The 18880-nt window shown below is 36.5% G+C and overlaps 1 protein-coding gene across 3 annotated transcripts; it reads left to right on the top strand.

The window, feature by feature from the left end:
* Positions 1 to 15274, top strand: ATOH7 (atonal bHLH transcription factor 7). 3 transcript variants are annotated; one of them, XM_026059967.1, is made up of 4 exons: positions 1 to 999; positions 1110 to 1218; positions 4330 to 4425; positions 13350 to 15274. In XM_026059967.1, exon 4 carries the CDS (start codon positions 13956 to 13958, stop codon positions 14442 to 14444), a length of 489 nt encoding a protein of 162 aa, XP_025915752.1. In that variant the 5' UTR covers positions 1 to 999; positions 1110 to 1218; positions 4330 to 4425; positions 13350 to 13955; the 3' UTR covers positions 14445 to 15274. The 3 variants fall into 3 exon arrangements, with proteins under 3 accessions (XP_025915752.1, XP_025915751.1, XP_025915753.1); XM_026059966.1 differs by having other exon boundaries at positions 1 to 1218; XM_026059968.1 differs by lacking the exons at positions 1 to 999; positions 1110 to 1218 and having other exon boundaries at positions 4399 to 4425; positions 13659 to 15274.
* Positions 15275 to 18880: the final 3606 nt, after the last annotated feature.

The raw sequence follows: 18880 nt of genomic DNA, 5'->3' as shown, positions 1-18880 counted from the left end.
GCCTGTGAAAAATTACAGGGTGGATTAAATACATTGAGCAAACCCAAGAAAAATCCTCAAGAACATTTCTAGAGTAGTAAAGAGGAAGGAATGGGAAAGAGATGGAGTGAGTATGTTTGTGAGAAGATGAGGATGTGCCTTGCATGTGTAGAGACTTTGGAAGCTGTAAGCACTTTAAGGGCAAGTTCCTTTTGCTACTATTTGATGTCGATGATGCAATGACAATTTACATGATCTGGGGATCAGGTTGAGAGATACTCGGCTGGGCAGAGCTGGAGCCTGCAATGCAAGAAAATCGGGAACCTGAATTTGAATCCAAACGTGGCCTCTACTAACCTTTTGTTATGCTTTGGATCCGAAGCAAAGGAGGCTTCTCTGAATGCCCACCCTGCCCCACTCAGTTCAGGTGGGAAATTCCAGCTGGCATTCTTGCATTTATTTTGGTTTCAGAAAGCCTCCTTTCTCCAAAAACATTTATGGATGTAAACAGAAATAAATAATAATCTTGATGATCATGATAATTTCAGTCAATCACATTCATAAAGAAATGGCTCCTTTCTGAACAAAATCATTCAGTTTTAAAAACAGCCTTCTGGTTTGTTTAATACATTTAATTAACATTTTATTTGCAGCAGTTTTCTGAAGACATATATGATTGACTTATGTATTTAGCATCGCAGCCTCTGTTCTTACCTTTGTTTTTAATAAGCATGCTTACTACAGCTTTCAGAAACCTTTCAGCAGTTTACATTTAATAGCAGCAATAGACAAAGTATTCATTTAACAACAAACTGCAGGCATTTTCTCAATAAAGTTACAATTTCAGCAGAAAAAAATGTAGATTAAAAGCAAACACCTGCTCCTGTAAATTACTCTGCTGCAGGTACCAACCCAGGAGACTCTGCAGATGGTTCTGTATTTGCAAACCTGACCTCAACACCCCATCATCAATCTTCGACTGATTGATTCTCTCCAAAGCAGCGCACACCATATCCCAGGGTACTAGAAGACACCTTTGAATTAGTCCCAGATAGAATACCAATTAATTGGTACTTTTGTTTTGTTTTAAAAGTTCTTAACAAAAGGTTCAATTGTGTCGTCAAGCACAGGCACCGACTAAAAGGTGGTACAATCACACAGTGCCAGGAAGAGGTCCAAAGGGTGTTGTACTTCAGGAGACCTAATCTTTGCTAGATTTCCCTGATATCTGAGATGTGGGTAAGTTGCACTATGCCCTAGGGTTGTGAGATAGATAAAAATAAGGTGAAATCATGATCTTTAGACTGGTGCAATATGAATTCATTACTTCAGTTAGCCTTCCCTTCCAGCCAAGAAAAACTGGAAGAGAGCTCATAAGCTTGGTGTGTTCATTTTCCCTCCTCACCTGTTTTCAGGTATCCTACTTCTCTTACAGAGACCTGAGACTGATTGTACTGGTCTTCTCATAACTGAGACAAACCTCCTCATTGTGCTTCGTTCAGTGTGTATCAATGCAAAACCTTGTACAATTTATTGAGACCAGTCTAATCAAGACGTCATTTCTCTGTCTGGTATAATTCATTAAACATGTTCTAGGAAAAAATCCCTACTAGATACTTGCTTTTATTTCCTATGCAGTCTTACATGTTCCTATTTTGTCACCTATACTGCCCAAGATTCATAGGAAGACACCGAGTGATACAGAGATATGTTCTGGGCTTCAGTGACATCACTAAAATATTTGAGTTGTTTTCTTTTCATTGAACATTTTGAATTTTAGAGCTTCTTTATTCTCAGAATGCCTGAGATGCATTGGATAGCTTCCACTCACCTTAAAGAAGAAATATGCTTTCCCTAAAGAAAAAGATTTAGAGAGTAAGGGAACTTAATCTGCATGCAGTTTGCCAGAATACTTTGTAGTTTCAGTATTTTACTAAATCTCTGTCTTGGAACACTAGATAACTGTGGTAGTCTTGTGTGTTTCCTGGATGCATATATATGTGGCGATCATCTAAGCTGGTATCGCAGGCTGTAAGCTGTGTGCTGAAGCCAATGCCTTGTGATCTGAATATAGCAGAAAGAGATCCAAATTTAATATAAAACTGTAAACTTGTGGAAACTATCATATTCCCTGGTAATATGTCTATGAAATGTTTACATTTTCTTCTGAAAATACGTTCTGAATTTCCAGTTCATGGCTTTCTAACATCATCCTCCAGCTATTGGATCTTCTTATGGCTCTGCCTCTTAGATTAAATAACCTCTGCTGTAAAGCTTGCATTCTTGACTTTTTGGTGCTATAGAATTTGGGCTGGAAGTTTTCCTGGTGTTTGACTCTAAAATTATCACTGATTCTTTAAACTGATAGTGCTTTAATTCAATGCACATTTTTCAGTCAGTCTGAATTACAAAACTGTGGTTATTACCATGCTCGGACACTCTTATTCTTAAGCTGTAAAGAAAAATAAAGTAGTGCATACCTTTTTGCTTCTCAAGGGTATATGAAGAAGACCAGCTGCATTAGAAATATAGCTGCAGTACTGCATTTTTTGCATTAGGGATTAAGAGCTGTGTGTAGATGATGACATTAACCAAAATATATGTAATTAAATGAGCAAGACCGTGTCATTTATTTTGGATATTTAAAAACAGGCCTATTCAACAGAAGTGGCTGAATATATTGCTGTAAAAAAGCTTTTTATTTGAAATTTCAACTATGATATTAAGGTTGAGAAAGCTCCTCATCCTCAAATTTGGATCATTCAGGAGAAAACTCCACTAAAATCTGATAGAATGTCATTTGAGAATCTTAATATCTCTAAAATAACAAGCCATGAAAAGAAACAGCTAGCTTCATGGGAGAAAAATATTCCAAACAAATAAACAAGCTTTTTGATACTAAGGATATTGGATGAAGTAAGTTTCTGCTTTTATTCTATTCACATTTTGTCGATTGTCATTCTCTCGTACCTAATGGGAAACACTATCCATTGTGCGTTCTAAATCCAGCGTTATCTATGACCAATCACTACATTAAGTGTGTCTTTATTCACAGCCAGCATTACTGGTAGCTTTTAGAATGTATCTGTCACTTCTAATTCGTTATAGTTTGTCAATGTGGCCCTTGGGAGATTTGAAAATCTAATACGTCAAATGTTGTCCTGTGCCTAACATGAACATTTTAATCTTTTGGAATTGCATTTCTTTTGATGGAGCAACCTCTGTGGCATCCTGCTGTCCATCTGGACAAAGGAGCAGATGTGTCATATGCATGTGTACGTGTGCGCTTGTCTATCTATGGCAAGGTGCAAACCAATCAAGCTACAAAGTTCCTAGTTAATTTGGAAAGCATTAATTACAACAACATCAGCCCTTACAGTTAACAGTGTAAACTTTTGCTTAAACTGAGTGTGGATTACTTAATTTGCATAACAGTTTAATTATAAAGTCAAAATGTAATGGTAAAGTCCCATAAAAATGAAGTGATGTGTGTGTGTATATATATGTATCTCCATTCATTTTCTTTTAATTCTTCCTTTTCTTTTACTCATATTTTTAATCCTTTCCATCTTTCAAAATTTCAGTGAAAACCTTATTGTACTCTGTTTTTTTTAAAGTAATGAAAAATATGCTTATGGAAAATAGAGAGATTTAACGCATGCCTTTCCAAAAAGGTTAATGCTGTTCTTTCATTAGACAAGTCACTCTGTAGTTCACACTAAAAACATTTTGAATTTAAGTCCTGGTCCACCAAAACTTACAGCTATTTTTAACTTTGCACACTTGGTTGGTCCCATTACATAAACATGTAGGATTACATAAACGTGAGGTTAAGCATGTATGTAAAATTAGCATGTATGTAAAATATGGAACTTCTAATTAGTATTCTCATTTTTGTTACTAACGGGATTTTTGTAGGACAGTTCCTCACCCAACATTCTGAAACATATTCATGGAATATCCTGTGATTTTAAAAACTGAAGAATTTTGGTCTGCAGTAGTGTATTTCAAAATACAGTCTTCTTTATAGAAATATAATATTTGAAATTCCGTGAGAGGGGGTTTTTAATTTACAAAACTTAGTACATTAAATCTGGAATGATATATATCAAATGCATTTGATCCATTATTTAAATAATTTAGCTGATTTTTAAAATATTTTTGCCTCATTGAGAAAGTCATTTAGCTAACTTTAAAAATATATTATTAAATAAGAAAATTCTTCGGTCTCAGTTTTAAGAAACACCATTTGACAGTTCAGGTCCTTGAAAATGTTACTGAAAATACTGTAACTTCTCATATGTATGTATTTCTTTGAATGGTCTTATTTATTTTTTATATTTTTTTTAGTGCGAAAGTGAGAGTTAAGAATACTTCTAAATAAATATCTGAACTGCATTGCTCCTATCCCAGAAATGCTGTTGTGAAATACTTTGAAAACTAACGGTAAGTACATTCATGTAACAGTTTTGCAGGTATGTAAACCTAAAGATAATAAGCAAAAGTCTCATTTATGTAACAGCTTTGACCATTAGGAGCTTTTAAATCATGCATCACTGACTTCAGGGGTGCCTTTGTCAAGCTACTTGCAGATCCTAGTTAAATCAGGCATTTCATATTTTTGCCCTCATTCGCTTTTGTTTACCAGCAGGAGACAAAATATTTAATTAGTTTGGGGGCATTTATAATCTCCTCTGGGCCAGCTCCAGCCACAATGCTGGACGCCACTTCTGAGTTAATTCCAGTCAGACTGGCCCCTCTAGTACAACATATGGGTAACCTATAAGCCTGTAGCAAAAGTTGCAACAGCAACTATTAGAGGGGCAGGACCTCCCTGCTGGGAAAATACTGTGCAACAAAGCAAAAAGGGGCCAGCGTCACTAGTGGAGGTCAAGGCAACACTTAGACCAAACAGCATCTGGCAAACTGTGCCAAGTGGAAATCAATGAGAAGCAGGGCAGTGGGTAGTAATTTTATGCCTGTTTGCGCAAGAAAATAGCTCCTCCTGAACTAAAAAAATTATTTAGAACAAAAAGCTTACAGCATTATCTAGCGTCACTATCTTCACTGCTGTTTTTTTCTTCCAGTCAATAGATTATATTGCACAATTTAGTCATGATTTTGTTTTGGGCAGGCAACATTTATTGTAGCATTAATTATGATTTGGAAAATGTGGAGATTTGAGGGTTTTCTTCCTTATTGGTTAGGTAGCAGATATGGAATTGTAATTCATTTTCAAGGTGCATTGCATACTCTTCTTCATATTACAACAACAATGAGCTGAAGGATTTGAAAAGAAAAAAAAATAAGAAAATTCCTAATGTTATAGACGCTAGATCCCAGCCACTGTAAACTGGTGTAGCTGAGCCCAGCTTAATCCTTGTCTTATTTTTCCTCTTCCTTTTATTCTCACTTTCTGTTCTTGCCTGTATCTCTGTATATATCTCATCTTGTGGCCCTTCTTGTTTTACCCCCCGTCTTTCTTTGCTTTTACTCTTTCCCTGAAATTCCCAATGGTCATGTTTATCTTAAGTATTGTAAGCAGAGTGCCATTGACTTCAGTGGGAGTACTTAGAGCATAAAATTAAACATACACAAGTCTTTACAGGATTATGGCATAAATCTTCATATTTTATCCCTTACTGAACCTCTTTCTTATGCTGTTTACTGCTCCTCAGAACAGGGACCCTTCCTCATATTTTTCCTTTTTATAGATCCCTTTTCAAGATGTATTTCTGTTTTCAAAATTTTCAGCAGTTATTTTCTTACTTAAACTGACTTATATTTTCTTGCACATGAATTCTTATCATATGTTGAGAGAAGCAGGTTGCAAATTGTAAAGCCTTTATAGGTACCTGTACTATAGGTACCTGTATAGGTATAGGTACCTGTTCAGTTTCTATGTTTAAGAATTTTTGTGGTTGTTGTTCTGAATTCTAAAGAAAATATCCATTTTAAAGGCTAACTTGTGAATGGTCTTGGTATTCTTTGTTTAACAAAAAATAATTGTTTATTTAGGACAACTAAAACCAAGCTATTTGCAAAACAGCAATTAATTTGTTTCCAAAAAATTAGTGTGTTTCTTATGATGCAAATGGTATAGTCATATTAGGAAATACGTAGGATAGGAATTATAGGAAAATATAGCAGTCATATGTATTAGTTATAAGAGCGTTCCATTACATGATTCAGATGTGCAAATCTAATATCTTTCGGGAGCCATCAATGGAAGATCATGCCCCCTTCACACTCCTACTGCTCCCAGCCACGTGGTCCCACCTATGCACCTAGACCAGTCTGACTGACCACACGGTAACTTGGTTCAACTTCCTAACCCAGCAGAAAACCAACCCTTGAAAAAATATTTCTGCTGGGTTTGAGAGTTGTATAGCTCACTGTACAGTCAGATAACACAGCTCACTGTGCCAGGTGGGAGGATAGCCAGGAAAGGAAAAAGGAGGAACAAGGTAGAGAGGGGCGAAGTAGCAAGCTGTAGAGCCTGGCTGTGCTCTGCACCGTCTTTTCCAGACTGAGGAGTCTATTCTTACTTAGTTGTTCCTTTGACAAAATCCATTCCATACCTGTGGTTATACTTACTGCTCTTTTCTTGCATCATCCTTGCATGCTCTTTATAAGATTCCTTTCTTTTTTATATAATTTTGTTAAAGCAGTCAGTTGGAATTTTTTTTTTGTCTAGATAACTGTCTCAGGCTGAATTTGTTTGGAAAGTTTAGCTAAAACATAGCAGATTCAACTGACATAATAAGCTGATCTGTTTTACTTTCGTTCAGTGGAATAGAAGGGCATCCGTAGTCAGTTTTGTATCTCAGACTGTGGTTTATATTACACCTAATATATATAACTATATAGTGTACCCTGAAACATGTGTGCCCACAGTCTCTGCTCCATCCCTCCTTTTCTGCAGCCACATGGTGTTGCCACTTCCTTTACACTGAATCAAGTAATCATGTGGTTGTCAGTTAAATCAATTCAGTAAACTGATATGATGGAAAACTCTACCACCATGTAAGAAAGAATGCTTTTTCCCTGGGTCAGCTTGGGGAACTGACTCACCCTATGGCTGCAAGATAGTCAGCCTTGCCAGGGCTTGGGAGGAAGCAAACAGTTAGGGACAGGAAAGGAGCAGGACTACCTTTTTTGGTGAAAACCTAAATTTTCAGCAGATAAGATGTAAAATCAAATCACACCCTCTGCTGAGATGAGATGACACCTAAACTGCATTACCTTTGTTGCTCAAGATTGTCTGACCATATCTTTTAATTAAGGAAGAACACCCTGACCTGATTTTTCCATTAAGAATTTTTGGTTCATCCATTCTTTGTAGCAATGTTTGGATTTTTTGGGGGAGTTCATTTTCTTTATAACACCAGGGTTGCTTTAATGTCAGGGATCTCATTAACCTTTGGTTATGTTTATAAACTTTTGCAACTAAGTAAATAAATCCCAGTTCACATATACTGGTTCATACATTGTTGGGTTTTGGCTGCTACCATCTCTGCAGAACCCACTTGGAACAAACATCTTTGGCTTGAGGTTAAAAAGACCATCTCTGTTTTTGTAGGGCAGCGGGCACAGGAGGTGAAGCATGGGAATTTATCTGCCTGTAATCTCAAAGATCCCCTTATATATGTAGAGGTGACTGTGATGCACACAAGTGAGAAATGGGCAGGATGAGAAGTGGATGAGAAACACCTGGAAAACTTAGAGTGTGGAGGCAGTAATAGAGGGAAGTCAGGACCAAGAGATAAATAACCCCTAGAGTACTGCTCCCTCCAGAACCTGAACCTGAACCCAAGAGTCCTGAGACTATACATTCCTCCTCTGTGAGGAAATACGGTCGAATCAGCTGGTGAAATATGTCCCAACCACCTACTTCATCTTTCCAGTCCTGAAGTACCTTGTGTATGAAAAGATAATAATTTACCATTTGGGCTACTAGTTACTCTTTTGGAGGTTTTTCAGAACAGGTTAGAAGAACATCTGTCAGCGATGATAATAGTAGAGTAGTTCGTGTCTTGAGGCAGGAGGGTAGACTTGATGTCCTCTCAAGGCTCTTTCCCTCATCTGTTTCTCAGTGTATAGTGTGAATAATGCTCTGTTATAAAGTCAGGCTCTATAGTAAAGGAAGCTCTTGTCTGGAAGACTCCTGCCTCATTGAAATTGAAAAGATAGGAAAAGAAAAGATGGTTAAAGAAGCAGAACAACATCCTAAAGAGCTGGATTCTATTCTTGCACATGCGCCGGTGCCTGTGTAATGCTAAGCAAGTTGCTTTATTTTTTCTGAAGTGATTGCTGAAGGCATGTTTATACTGCCTGGTGCTACTGAAGCTAGTGCTGAACAAGTTAATTCATGGTTGGAAGATGAATGGAGTCTCAGCGTTCTGCCCAGCCTAGTTAGCTCATAGAGCAAAACTTACACGGCAGTACCGCTTCCTGTATCCAAGCTTTCTTGTACAAAGCTAGCTGAACTGGGAACGAAAACTCCTTTGTGCCAGATAGATGCTTCTCCCTTGCGTAGTTCCTATGGGCTCCCTTTGTGGAAAACTTCAGGCCAGCTTTTGCGGATTGCTGAACACTCACAGGTGGAACTGACATTGATAGATACTTTATTTTAAGCACACCAAAAGCTGTATGATGCCACGCACTCAGAAAATGCCCCAGCTTTGTAATGATCTATGTCAAAGCTCTTTTTGCTGTCTTAGGTAGTGCAAAGGGTTGCAATATGATTCTAAGTAAATGGAAACATTTTTCTTTTTATGAACTGTAACGTATATATGTATGTGTATATATATGTAATAGTAATCACATTCAACACATAATATAGGTGAGAAACATTTTAAAGGTTCAAAACAAGTTCTTCTAGTACTATGACAAAATGAGCTCTTTCTCATTATTCCTCTTTTCAGGTGGTTTTAAATCTGTTGTAGAAGCATGCTTTAAAACAAAGTTACATTGCAAGATTGTTCTGTGCAGGATTACTGAGGAAAGTTATGCTTTATGAGTCTCACCTGGGGGAAAGCTACTTGAGAAAGATCATATGGAACAAAAATGGGATGACTGGCAGGGAGAAAGTGATAAACTGAGAAGAAGGAATAGTGAGAGGGTAGTATAGCAAGTAGGCCCTTAAGTGTGGTTGGGAGACTTCTGCTTGCTGAACTGTTAGAAAGAAAAGCTTACCCCAGAGAGCCTTTAGGGCAAATGAAATGTTGTAAGGCCTCCATAGAACAAGGTCTTCAGTATGAGGTTCGGAGGCACTAGACAAAATTATTGTATACTCATTTTACTGCTGTAAATAGCTATTCAACTTCCTGTAAGAGTTAGTGTCTGAATTTCTCTTCAATTTAGGAAACAGCATTCACTTGTGAATTGTTCTGTTTGCTAATTGTCCTATACCTGTGATAGATTTACAACAATGTAAGTAACCAAGGAAGAAAAATACATTATTCCCCACAGCACACCTTTCTAGTCTGTCTCATGAGCTGAGTCAAATATTACTAGAGATTGGGCCCTTAAGGACAGTCATATTTTGGTAGTTACCCACCTGCTATTAATTAAGCAGCATACGGTATGCCAGGCTTTCAGCTCTGCTCAGTGTAAACTACCTTTGAGGCTCCCACAGTGGTGAGAAGTCTTGATGAGGTTTTTGGAAAGGATCTACCTAAGAGGAAGTAGAAAGTGAGTCCTACCTAGGAGGAAGAGGTAAGATGCTTGCTTTGATATATTGCTCATGTGTGTTATTTTTAGTATAACTAGAGGAGAGAGGATGTTGAGGAATTAGACTTTAACCAGAAATGTTACTTTCCTGTCACTTGCTTTTAGAATTAGTGCTTAGCCCCAGTCATTCCACTACAAAAGTAATTAGACTGTATTTTCCATAGTAATACATACAGGTGGGAAGGTATTGAGATCCTTCTAATGGATGTTGGGATAATCAGCATGTGAGTTATTAACTTGGATATCTAGCAGACATTTTTAAAATATTTTTCATATGAAGTTGTAAAACCTGAAGCTAGTTCATTTCTTTAATTAACTGAAACTATCTCTCATTTTCCTAATATTAGTGGTGTCTCAGAGATGATGTAATAATTTGGCTTATGACTGAAAAAGCATTCTTACCTGTCTCTCTTGTTTTTCTCAGAGAAAAACATAATATTTTGATTAAAGATATCACTTTAGCATTGAAATGTAAATCAAAAATAACACTGCTGGGGTCATGGAGTAGCTCTGAATTTGTACCTGCATAACTAGAGGAAAGATTGAAATCTGAGCAATTGAATAGACATAGAACTTCCTTCTGGTAATTATAATGTTTCTTCTGCCTTGAAATTATATTTTGACATAATAAAATAAGAGTAAGAGGGAAATTCTTAAGAAATGACTGATCTGCAATAAAGATGAGGTAAGTATAAGTTCAGGTCTTAAAAAAAATTTAGCACCGTAGCAGTATGTCACAGCAGCATATATTAATACTCCTTGGAAAATTAATGTCATAAAAATCTTGAGAAGCTTTTGAAAATTTATTTCAAATGATAAAACGTTGAAGAAATGATTAAAAATAAATGGAGGAGGAAATAAGATTACATAAGCAGTACCTGAGGCAAGCTGAAATATTGGGGAAATCAAACCAGGTGAAGGAAATCTGGGAAAATTTCAGAGATATCCTTTCTATTATTGACTGAGCAACAAAGCAGTTCATTTTCTAGTTTGAGATAACTCAACTTCATATGACTAGGGGGCTATGCAAATGAACTTAATTTATTGCTATGGATAAGACCTTAATATTCCCTTTTCTGTGGAAGAATCAGACAGCTTTTCCAGATAAGAGTTAAGTGATTTTTTTTTTCTTGCACACATCATCAAACATGAAGAATTGTTTGCCCAAATAGTAAATGTGTTTATTTACCAAAAAGCAGAAGCTTAAAAAAAAAAGAAGTCATACAAAGAACAGGCACTTTGTTCTGCCAAGTAACAATTTTTACCCTGACCTATAAGCTATAAAATCTTGTTATTAATCCAGACAGATTTTGACCATTATCTTGTGATATGATAGTAGATCATTTCAGGTGCGGTTACTGCTTGTGCAGTAAGAGGTCTAAAATCTTAGCCTCTCTCTTGAGATTATATCAATGTATTACTCAAAGCATGATAATGATGATGAATCGATCAGGATGGGGGAAGATTAAAAGCATTGTCATGTGCTATCTTACTATTCATTAGTGGAGTCAAATATAAAGTTCTTGGGAGCTGTGATTTTCAGTATACTTGAAGTTTTCATTATAATTCATACTGGCATAACACATTAAGTTAGAAAGGAAAACTGCTGATGAATGAAAAAATATGGAATTGTACCATATGATATTTTAAAGGGGCACTTTTCATATTCTGGTTAAAAATTGACAGTGCTGTTTTAACATTAAGAGTGATTAATTATCTGAATTGAGTAATTACTCTCTCATGAGAATGTGATTCTATGCATGATATTTATTAACTTATGAAACACCTTTAATTTTAGTGTTCTCTTTTACATTAAAAACCCCTTGAGATTCATTTTAAGAGAGCACATACTTAACTAATGCTTTTACTTGGGCATAATAAGCTGTAACACTAAAATATGTTCTAACAATAGCATGAAGATCACAGGTGTGTATATATATATATTTTTTTCTCTGCTGCACATGCGGTGCTTCCCATGAAGTATCTTCAGAAACAAATGTCTCTAAAGTTCTAATTGCTGATCCTTCTGTGAAAGACATATGGTGATGCGGTTTTCTGAAAGGTGCTGTTTCAGCGCTCTCACACACAAAAATAATCTGAAATTGTCATTAAGAAAGTAACATTTTCATGTAGGGTAGTAGTTCTTTATGTTTGGGAGAACAGGTCAGTGTACACAGATAAGAATGTTGAACACTATAATGAAATGTGGTGAAGTTATACTTTAAAAATTGAAGATGTGGCATACATTTTGATAATGGAATAATGTAGACTCCCTACCCCAACTATCATCGCTGTTCAAGACCATTAGGATTCAGAATATTAAGAGCAGAGCAACTGGGCGTGACAGCCTACATTCAACATCTGTCATACAGGGGGGTCCATTAGTGTTCAATTGCATCCTATTGTTTTTGGATTATTCAGCCTCCTTTCATTGTCATTGCTTCTGCTAAGGATTAATCAGCTGTTTACAACTAGACCAAGTTTTGGGGTCATAATGAAAACAATTGAGCTATAGTTCTAAATAAATATGCAGTATTCAGTCCCTAATGAAAAAAATTACTAATTTATGAATGCTGGTAACAATTTAATTAAGTTTGAAATCAATACAGATAATAAATCATTGTGTGGCAGATTTTTTTTTAACCTTTTGCATATCTCGTAAAATAATCATATGATGTTTCCTTTATGTAGACAACAGTCTTTACTCATACGAGTACAGTGGAACAAGGATGTTCTGATTATGTTAGGTGTGTGTCTGGCGGCTTCTCTGTCATTACAAGTGGTAGCAGAAATGATCTCTTATTGCCAGCAAGCAGATTTCTTTTAATGTTTAACTTGATCTTGTTTTCACATCCTCTTTTATTCTCTTTATTTATTTAGGGATATTCCTAGGAAGAAACATTTTATATTTAATTTTACATAGATATATATACTCTACATGTAAACATTTTCACACATAGTGTATTTAAAAATGGGCAGTTTTAAGACTATTTGTATACATATAGATTCTAATGTGTGTCTATAGCACAGCCTCTTCAAGTAATTTTACAATTATTTTGTTAGATAAATCTACAGCTACGTTTTTACTGTTCAAATATATTTCAAATTATTTTCATAACATTGGATTTTACTGACATGTAAACATATAATCCCCCTTTTTTTCTCAAGCCACTACTCTCTGCAATATCATAAATATTTTATACAGCATTAAAATTGTGAGTCCTAAAAGATTTCTAGTGATACTACTCGTTTCAGTATTATATAGTCTGAAACAGTAGTGTGCTCTGCCATATAGTGTTAAGCTAATTCTCTTCTGTTTCATTATAACAGTTATTTCTTCTACCCCTAATACTATCTAACCAGGATATTCAGATTTTTAGTATAAAAATACTACAGTGCACAGAGGTTTTTTTTTTTCTTTTTTTTTCCTGAGTTGCAACAGATTACCCATTGAAAGGATCTTTTGCTTAACTCCCTGAGTCTTGTGGGGCCAGGCAGACACTACTCCAGATGGCAAGTTGTTAGGGCTGGACAGAATGGCTTTGGAAGACTTCTCAACAGATGAAGGCTGTAATGTTCAGTTTTTACTGTTCTTTTTTTTTTCACCTCCCCCCCCCCCCCCCCGTCGTTCCCAGGGTGGGAAGGTACTGGGATGGAAGCAAAGTGCCACCCGCCCACCTGCTACCACCTGTTTAGCTTCTGCGGCTCCTATAAAGCCTCTTCTTGTCTGTAAGACACAATCATTGCTTGCCAGCAGGAGTCAAGAAAGGAGAGATCTTTCTTTCTGTTGCAAAGTTACATCTTTGGATCGCAACAGTTTATCATTTCAAAACACTTTCTCCTGAACTGAATCAGAACTTCTTTCATTTGAAATAGCCATTGGAATTGATGTGTTTTTAATCCATTAAGATCTTTTTTGGATTAAATGGACCCTTTTTCTTCAGGAATTGACATTTTGAGAATGGAAACTTCATTGTTTTCTATCTCTTTGAGGTTAAAGAAACAAAAAGAATGAAAGCATCGGACATTGCAAACTGTTTATTCTTTTGTTAAACAATAAGAAGCAATTTTCAGACAATTCCAGAAGAGCATACCTTTTTTTTTCCTTTTTTTTTCTGCAAGATGCTATGAAAATATTCCTGTCTGATATCTGGAAAGAAATTTGAGAGATACACAGGCTACTCATAGAAGTGCTTTCCTTACCACTTTTTACCTACTTCATTTTAAAAAGTGAAGCGTGCATGCGTGTGTGTGAAACTAAAGCTGCATCAAATATGAAAACCTGTAAATCCAGTCATTTGGATTCAGGTTTAGAATTGGACGTCCAGTGCAGAAGCGGACCGGGCTGTGTAGTGAAATGCAGTTCAGAAAGGATGGAGAATGCTGCAAAGAGAAGACTGGCTGCCAATGCCAGGGAGCGGAGACGGATGCAAGGACTGAACACCGCCTTTGATCGTTTGAGAAAGGTAGTTCCGCAGTGGGGTCAAGATAAAAAACTCTCCAAGTATGAGACCCTTCAGATGGCTTTAAGTTATATCATGGCTCTCACTAGAATACTTGCTGAAGCAGAAGGATACAGTACTGAAAGAGAATGGATTAATCTTCACTGTGAACACTTCCGTCCGGAGAGCTACCACCAATATATGGGACAAAAAATGGCAACCGACAGTGATTCTTATGCACAGAGGCTAATCAGCTATCATCCTGAACACTTTCAGATAGCTAATTAGAATTTATTATAAACTAAATATATTCAGCAGGCCAGATGTGTAATTTAATAATTGGAAAGAATTAACCTTCTTGAATAAGGTAATATTGGCATTATAATAGCTCATTCTTGTTTACATCTTATAGTGTTTTGACAAAATAAATTTTCTTTGAAAACCTTAAATCAATATGCATTTAAGGAGGTTGAATTTATTTGTTTTTACTGACAGAAAACACATACTTTTAATGTCAAATATTTCAGACAATTCCTTCATAGTTCATTTGATTCTTTTATTAAAAAAAAGCATTATTTAATGTGGTGGGTCAGGACAATATTTTACAGATCATGGGCCAACTTGGCCCTTGCTATAACTAGATGGAATAATACCAGCTATGCATTTCATTCCACATACTTTTTTATTTTTATGTCAGCTTTAAGGTTGTATTTTTTGTTTTGTTTTCACATTAATGGCTCCCAGGGAAAAAAAGTTTTATAGTGTATTGGAGTTCTAATCCTCAGAGAACCAACTTTCTTAAACTTTGTAAGTTTGACATATGGGTTCCGGGCAAAGTTGTGTAAGTTTGCTTTGATCCAACTTACGGTATCTCTTGTATGCTCAAAACAGAGCTAATCTCGAGTCATGTACAGAATGTTCTTATTTTAAATGGCTGTAAAAGCAAATGTGATTATATGCTGTAAATAAGAATGCTTGTGTGAAAATAGTCTAAACTTTTAGGTTTTTGTAGGCTTTACTAACAATGTTTGGGTTTTTTAGTTCTTGGTTTTTTAAGTTTTATGTTATCTGGAAACAATAGATTTTGTAAATCAAAAATAAAGTGTTTCTATGAAATGTTGTTACTGAATACCTGAAATTCCTACTCTGGGAATTGCTTATTGGTGGCTTTCCTGCACTGAATGTTGTACTACTTCTGTCACAGTCCTGGCAATTTTATGTGCAAAAAAATCAACAAGCAAATGTTGCTTGCTACTCATTTAGAGTAGGAAATGTGTTTTCTGTACACTCCACAAACAGTCTTAAAAGACAGTGTTTGGTCTACAAAAAAAAAAAGTGAGAAAGCGTTCTTGCAAAGCAGTGGAGTTCAGTTCAGCCCTGCTGGTGCCCTGGATTTTTTGGGGTTTTTTTGTTTCTTTTGCTTGTGGAAGATCAGAGGGATCTGAGTAACAGGCGGAAGAGGAGAGGAGGTTGGAAAAGTAGAAAAGTGAGTAGGAGCAGGACAGCTGGAGAAGCAGATGTGTTTGTAGCAGGCTGTAGAGTCCACGAATTGCAAATGCAGGCGTCTGTTGCGATGGCAGCAAGCTGTGAAGCCAAAGGCCACTTCTGCTGGTGCTGCTGTCGGGCGTTTCCAGAAACAAGCTCCTTGCTAGTCTTAGCTGTGTGGGAGCRGGAGAACAGGAGCTGCTGTCCCAAAACAGCTGTTGGTGGGTTTCCAACAGGGAAGGCTGGCAGGTTCCCTGCTGGCTCCTGCCATAGCTGATATTCTAGAATTCTTCCAAATGAATATCTTTAATAGGAGTTATTTTCAACAATTAAGCAGCCTTCAATGAAAAACAAAAGCACCAATAAAAACTGAGCTGTGTTTTGGGGGAGAGGAGCTCTGCTGCGAGAACGGTTATATACGACAGCCTGACCTTGTTGTCTGTCTTGTCTCAGAACCCATCTTGGCGTTTTGCCCTTAGGCACTGTCCTGCAGACCAGTGCGTTTCCTAAGTCAGGAGTTGCACTGCTCCTGGAACGAAAGCTGCTGGGACAGGCTTTCAGGTCTAGGTTAAACACATATTTTAGAGGCACAAAAGGGGCATTGTATCTTGTGAGCAACTTTCTTCTTTAAGCGCTGGTATTCTGGCACCTTTTTTAATGTTGCTGTATATTCCAGTCTCTCTAAATGTAGTAATTAATAGAGTTAATAATTAAAATATGGACTACTTATGATTTATATTATCACTTTATTGGCAAATGGAGAGTGTCCTTTGGTTCTATGGATTAAACCTTGGAAGATGAAATCACTCACTGATTTCATTACAGAAGCTTACATAGAACAGAATTAGTTTTTGTCCATCATGTGGTCAAGTTAATGCTGTTTGTTAAACATAGAATTAAGTGTGGTTTTTACTCATCGTTAAGTGAGGAGTTTATGTATGTAATACTGGTCAATACAACCCTTAATTAACTCATGTGCCATCTTACACTAATTCATTAGCTTAAACTTTGGGCATTGTCTTTCTCCTCTTTTGCATTACGGTGGTAGGTTTGTGGGTAGTAGTGTTTTTTTTTTTTTATCCTGAAAGGGGAATATGATACAAGTAAATCACGCTATTATATAACATGCAAAACTTGGCTTAGTGAAAAATAGCCTTCTAAATCTTATGTGAAAGAGGTAAGACAATACAAAAGTAGAAGTACCAGATTAATGTGTAAGAACGGTACTGATGCATTTGTGCACTACAGGCATATAATTTAATCTTATGGGACATGGCATTGCCGTTTATCTATATATAATGTACATAAAGTTATATAACATATATGTGTATATGTATGCATATATCTCTTCCAATTTTCTTTCATGCAGCGTTGTAATTCACCATCTACTGCAAATGATGATTGATATAAATTAATAATGGATTAATATACAGTGAATGATTAAATGATAATAAGCTCACATAAGGAAGAGCAAATCAACATAACAAGTTAAAAACTATGGTCATATTACCACAAATTACCAAGAATTGAAAGTGAAGCCCTGGAAGGGGCTTTAGTACAGTGGATGGCTTGTTAACACATTGTGAAATAGTCCATTGCGTCCACCGCTGCTCTTGACCAGTATGGTAAGATTAAAGCCCCCATCCTCTCGGACCTGGTTGTGCTAGGGGGAGTCAAATGTTTCGTTGGTCTGTTCGACTGTGGTGGAATCCGTGAATAATAATTAGTAGGGCAAACATTGTCATTGTGCGGAAGGCTCTGGTTCTTTTCTCCTGGGGGGTGGTGGCTGTGTGCAGTGTTAGGCTGGAAGCTGGAATTTTAATTTACTGTAGCACTGGTGGCAGCAGACTAAGTTCTTTAGCATCTGTATAACTGTCTGTCTGTATGTTATCTATCAAAGCTTTTTGACCTCACTTTTTTTGGCAGTGGGAGGAAGTTTAAACATTAACAATATTTTCTGAAAGCAGTGTGAAGATCAAATATTCTCTGCGCAGGTTTGGACTTTCAGGTTGGACTTCTCAAACTCGGTGACTCTTCGGGAATTCATTGGTTTCTTTGCTTGGCTTTCCTTTACAAATATTTTAGTGACTTTTTTTGAGTTTGATTTTCACTCCCAAGTGTTTGTTCCCTGTGGACTGTTTAATGCTTTTCAGATAATAGCAGTGACCCTTGTTCTGTACCAGACTATACAGGTATGAGCTTTTGAAACCTCCTCCCCGCAAATTACTTTTGCTTCCAGTGGGGCTTCAAATTAAGTAAAAGCTTAAATGCACAGAGCTTGATGTTTGATCAGGGGCTGAGTTTTAAGAGCTCAGAGATTTTTGTCCCACTGGCGCAGTGCAAAGCTGAGATCCTTCTATCGATAGTATCAGTACACAGAAATTATAGAACCACATTATCGTGAAAACATTAGGATGAGAAATGCTTGTTTCATGGAATATTGGTTGCATGTGTACATGTTTCACTATTGAAATTCAGTGTGAAATTCTAATGAGCTGTTTGTGGGAAATCAGCCTTTATTCTTCTAATAGGTTCAGACTGCGTTCCAGGGTTTTCTCCTTGAAGTAGCTGTAGTTACTCTTTTTCTGTGATTCTTTGAACCCTGTTTTGACAAGGCGATCGCAGTTATTTTGGAACAAAAAGCTGTGGTGACTTTTTGATTGTCGGTGGCTGAAAATGGGAACTAGGGTAGCACGTTTCCAAAATATATGTTAGTAAGGGAAAGCCAGTGGTTTTCTCATGTCTGATTATTTAGGTCATCAGAGGATATATATTAGCATATCTTATAACTGTTATTCATTCCTGTTTTTTAGGCTTCTGTTTCGCCTCTCACTATAAGGTATTTAGGGCAAAGTCTGTTCCATATACACGTACAGGGCAAAGCGCAGTTCTTGACTGGAATTCCTAAATGCTCATGTAATATAAATTATGCGAAGTAAAAATGTTGCTAACCTTACTTGTGGTCTTGTAAAGTCAATGACATTGCAACTTCGTTGCACGGGGAAGGGTAAATATTGTTAGTTTTTTTTTAATATTTAGCCAAGTTTCCTGTACCTTGTTAAGTAGAATTTCCCTGGTGAAATCTGCGTGGAAGTGACTGCCATGATATGATTCAATATGTACAGATTTAAAAATATGATTTTTCAATCAAATCTTTAATTTTCCCAAAATATGTTTCCACCTTAAGATAATGAGTACCTTTACACGTAGGTTTCCAGCTACTTAGGTTAAACAATATG

The sequence above is a fragment of the Apteryx rowi genome, unplaced genomic scaffold (genome assembly GCF_003343035.1).
Source record: "Apteryx rowi isolate R43461 unplaced genomic scaffold, aptRow1 scaffold_162, whole genome shotgun sequence".
In the NCBI taxonomy this organism is placed as follows: Eukaryota; Metazoa; Chordata; class Aves; order Apterygiformes; family Apterygidae; genus Apteryx; species Apteryx rowi.
This window is presented reverse-complemented; position numbering and strand designations above follow the sequence as displayed.